This window comes from Bradysia coprophila, unplaced genomic scaffold (genome assembly GCF_014529535.1).
Source record: "Bradysia coprophila strain Holo2 unplaced genomic scaffold, BU_Bcop_v1 contig_70, whole genome shotgun sequence".
Lineage (NCBI taxonomy): Eukaryota > Metazoa > Arthropoda > Insecta > Diptera > Sciaridae > Bradysia > Bradysia coprophila.
Genome location: NW_023503941.1, coordinates 3925041 through 3929459, shown reverse-complemented (window position 1 = coordinate 3929459; position 4419 = coordinate 3925041). Strand labels below are relative to the sequence as shown.

Here is a 4419-nt window from a genome sequence, read left to right as displayed (position 1 = left end):
GAAGCATTTGCTGTGAAAAACGTGGTTTATCTCGAGGGGAAAAGAATAATTGGAAATTTTCTCTGGTGACTTAGAATTAGTGGAATAAATGAAAAATAACGAAAAATAAATGATTTTGTGATTCCTTCGCATACAAATTTTGATTTGACGTTTAAAACGTCACTTTGACAGGTAGAATAGACAGACTTTTGATTCCAACTGTCACAATTGAAGGTCATCAAAATTAAAATTTAGCCGCAGCAGAACTCAGGTCAGGTTCAAAATTTCAGGTGAGGTCTTGAGTTGACCGGACCTGTGTTCTGTGCTTTTACAAAATTTCAAATGAGAATTGCATTGACCCACACGCTACTCAAGTAACTCAGCAGTAAATTGATCTGACTGATTGAGTCACTATAAAAGTTTTCCATAAAATGGCAAGCTAATTTTCTGTTCACTCCGAACCAACTCGCAAACAAACCATGAATCACTGTGCCAATTGCAAAAGGCAATCGAATCTGCTGATCAAATAAGCAACAAACAACACGACCTGGATTAATTCCAGCGGCTCGTTTGCATTTGCCGTTATCTCCATTTATAAATGTAAATTGGATAATGACCTCGTTATCATCATCGCACGTACGCTCTACTCTGCTGCGTTGAGTATAAAACGAATGCGAAATCATTTTTATCAATCATTAATACAGAGTTTGTCGCTACACTTCTAACTACAATAAACTACAATGATTGCTCGTTTGTCTCTATTTGTGCTCATAGTTGTGCTCAGCACTGCAGTTGCGCAGAAAAAAGGTAATGCTAACGGGGAAAAAAATTCTAAATATCCTGCGCATCAGAACAAGTTACTCTGTAACTTATGCTTACATTGTAATCGACCATTGTAATCGACCAATGGTACTTCCACTTACCCAAAAAGTACTCCGTCTGAGAGACAAAATTGATTATTTTTTTTCAATTTTTGCTTTGTTTACTTGACAGCTCGTTCTCTCGCGGCTCTCACACGGAGTACTTTTTGTTCAATGGACTTCACTTCAGATATTTAATTGTGTTTGATTGACACTGGTCGGAAGCATTTAATTTTGAATCTCAAACTCTATTCACAGCTCGTCTGTCCAACTACTGCAGCTTTCCGCCGTGCTGTAAAGACAAGAAAATAAAGCCACCCTACACAGCCGCAGAGAAAAAATCTTGTCCCGGAAAAACGGAATGCACGGACTACAACGGATGCGCATATCAAGGAGACTTTTCATTTTGCGGCGAAAATAAATCGCACGACTATGTCGTCAACACGAACATCGTGTCATTCTTCTCGACGCACGGTGACATTGGCAAATATAAAAAGAAAACTCTGCGAATCACCCAAGGATCGAAAACAATTGAAGCCATCGTTTGTGACACTTGTTCGGACAGTGACTGCAAAGGGTGCTGCACGAAAAATGCGGGAAAGAGTGGCTACTTGATCGATATGGAGTCGAATACGTATGCTCGATTCGGTGGTTCTGATGGTGAAGTTACGTGGAGCTGTGTGAATTGTTAGTGGAGTGAGGGCAGAAAATTACCTTTGTAACAATTTTTGGAATGCAATAAAAGCAGTGAACATAAGTTAGTAGGGTATGGCCGTATGTGCATTTTGCTAGACTACACGGTGCCGCCACAACGTGTCTTCCAAAAAACGATATTATCATCTAGTCCTGAAACTTTCGATAGTGATGATAACTTATAGAAATGGTGGCGCCACTGTACATTTTAGCAAATTATATCCCATTTGTATAATACGGCCGTACCCTCCTAATATACGTTCACTGATAAATAGAACGGAGAGACTAGTAAAATAATTAAAACCGATTTCGGAAAATTGACCAGCCCTCGAAAATATCACTTTTCTGACATTATCTAAGTCGGGATACAGTCGTAGTAGAACCGTAAGACCCATGTACTTCGTAAGGTTCTTGAAATTAATGTAACTAGAAAATTTAGTAGTTTCTAGAAAGATCAAATGGAAGAATCATGCCAGCGCCGTAGGCAGTATTGAGGACGTGACGTAAGTTCAATTACAAGATATCAATAGAATGTGTTTCATGAAAATTTCAAACTTATCTACCCTTTAACCGTAACCTTTTACAGTAACAGTAACATTTATAATGATGAAGCAACGACGTCTAGAGATACCTGTAGACTGTAGGTATTAGCTAAACTGTATGTACAACAAAATAGCACAAGACTGATTAATAATTCAAGGTGAGTACATGTAAAAAATAGGTATGCAAATTTGGAACGAAAACAAAAGACAAGTCAGGAGAAACCAGGTCGCAAAAATTCGCTGAACTTCGCTGTAATTTTCATACACAAATTGTAGCGCAATTTCAGTTCAGTTAAAATTTCGTACTGAAATGCAGTTACCCATAGCCGACATCTTCTCTTTGCGACACGACTCCAGTGAAATAATGGCAATAGGCGTAACCTCCTCATAGACTGTTATGATCAGAGCGAGAAAACCGAAGACTAGTTATTATAACTTGCCTTGAGGTATTTGTCAAAGTATTGGCTTCTCTTTCAACGTGGTACTTTGAGAGCGAGAGGACAGAAGACCAGTTTATTTTAACTTGCCTTGGGGTGCTTGTCAAAATATCTTCTTCTCTTTCATCATAACAGCATAACACTCTATTTTTAGCCACAACTTTGGTAAAAAACGACACCCCGACGAACGCATCATATAACTTACCCGATTAACGTAAACACCTTGTTTCGTGTCTTGATACGTCAATATCCGTTTATGTGGGGTTGTTCTACACGGCGATCAATTACGCAACGATGATTCTTGTAAATTATATAAATAAATTATCTAACTGCTCCCTTGACTATATAGATAGGTCATGGTTCTACATTGTCATTAAAAGTACTCCCATATGCTTGTTGTAATTAGAAATGCGATAGACCAACGCGTGACATTTATTTTTGCTTTCCTTGGTAACAGAAGTTATTCCTGATGGATTAATTACCTTTTTTTCAATTTGTCTTATCTATTTACATTCAACGAATTACATTCGGAGTGAATGCTACGGAAATTCCGGTCGGATGAGCTAGAAAAAATGTGAATAATTCGTTGAATGTCTCCATTTCTTCCTACATTTGTTTCGTGTACAATTAATTTTATCAGCCCATCCAACATAGTCCGTTGTATCACTACGAAATATATTCGATTCGCATATACCAGCCCAAATCGGAACTTTTTTAGTGTATGTAGTCCGGAAAGAGAGCTACTACCGCTAACAGGTATTCGTTGCAGAGATAAGAGCCTTGGAAAACCCGATCGAACCCGACCCTGGTTCGTTTTTGAAACCCGACTGATTTTTAGGTACGTTGTTTAACGTTCAGGAGTTTTGTATTCGTTCCATAAATCAGATTCTATGCTTTCCACAAGGAAAATAGAGAGTCATTTCACTCGTACTACATACGTGAGAGTCGCCACAACACTGCTCCCAGCATGAAGTGACAAGTGTGACAATTTGGAGACTTTAGTGATAAGAGCTGACGATTGTTTGTGTTGTATGTTTTAACTCATACAACGAAACAAGTTGTCTTAGCGATTGTTTTGAAAAACAACCTACCGAAATTGGACGCGTCATTTTCAAATTTTAAACGCTCCACTACAACCACCACAAATGGATTTTTGCTGACCAGTGCCTCCTCCTTTTCCATATGGACAAATTGGGCAAATGCCCGTGGCGACCGGAAAAAAAGATTGGCGCCCAAAAAGAAACTGAAAAAACTGGCGCCCGAAAAAAAACGTCAAGAACAAAAATTTATTTATTTTTTAAAGTGCCCGTGGCGCCCAAAAGGTAAAAGGCGGCACTGTTGCTGACGACAACATCTAGTACTACTTGTTCCGTAACGTTACCACCGCAAGGCGAATGGTCGTTAAATGTGTTTGAGGAGTACCCAACACTAACGAGGTGTTGCAATTCGATGATGACACTGGATACCAACTGCTGAGTTATGTTGTAGAGTCAGTAAAGAAAATGTGATGATCGAAATGATGAAATTCATTCAGTCGATTGATAAGACGCACTGTACGTCTTATCAATCGACTGAATGAATTTCACCGGTACACCATCGGAATGCTGATAACACGTAATCGACAGAAGTGTCGTTGCTAACGTTTCATTTTGCTGATAGTGAAACTAATGAAACGTCAGACTAACGTCAGTGTAACCCGTGTAACCTGTGTCTTGTAAAGTTGTCCTTTATAAAAGACGTTTCCTTTACATCGAGAGAGGTGTAACTGCTGAGAATTATCAAAAAAATATCGATAATCGATAATTATTGATATTTTGATAATTACCAAGATATCGATAATTCGATATATCGATATTTCGGTCCGAAAATCCGATATTTATCGATATATTCCGATATATCGGTATATTA

General features: G+C 38.4%; 1 protein-coding gene across 1 annotated transcript; it reads left to right on the top strand.

Moving 5' to 3' along the window:
* The first annotated feature begins 622 nt into the window (after positions 1-622).
* Positions 623-1603, top strand: LOC119083802. Its single transcript, XM_037193610.1, has 2 exons — positions 623-786; positions 1098-1603. The coding sequence occupies exons 1-2, from the start codon at positions 720-722 to the stop codon at positions 1529-1531; spliced, it is 501 nt and encodes a 166-aa protein (XP_037049505.1). The 5' UTR covers positions 623-719; the 3' UTR covers positions 1532-1603.
* Positions 1604-4419: the final 2816 nt, after the last annotated feature.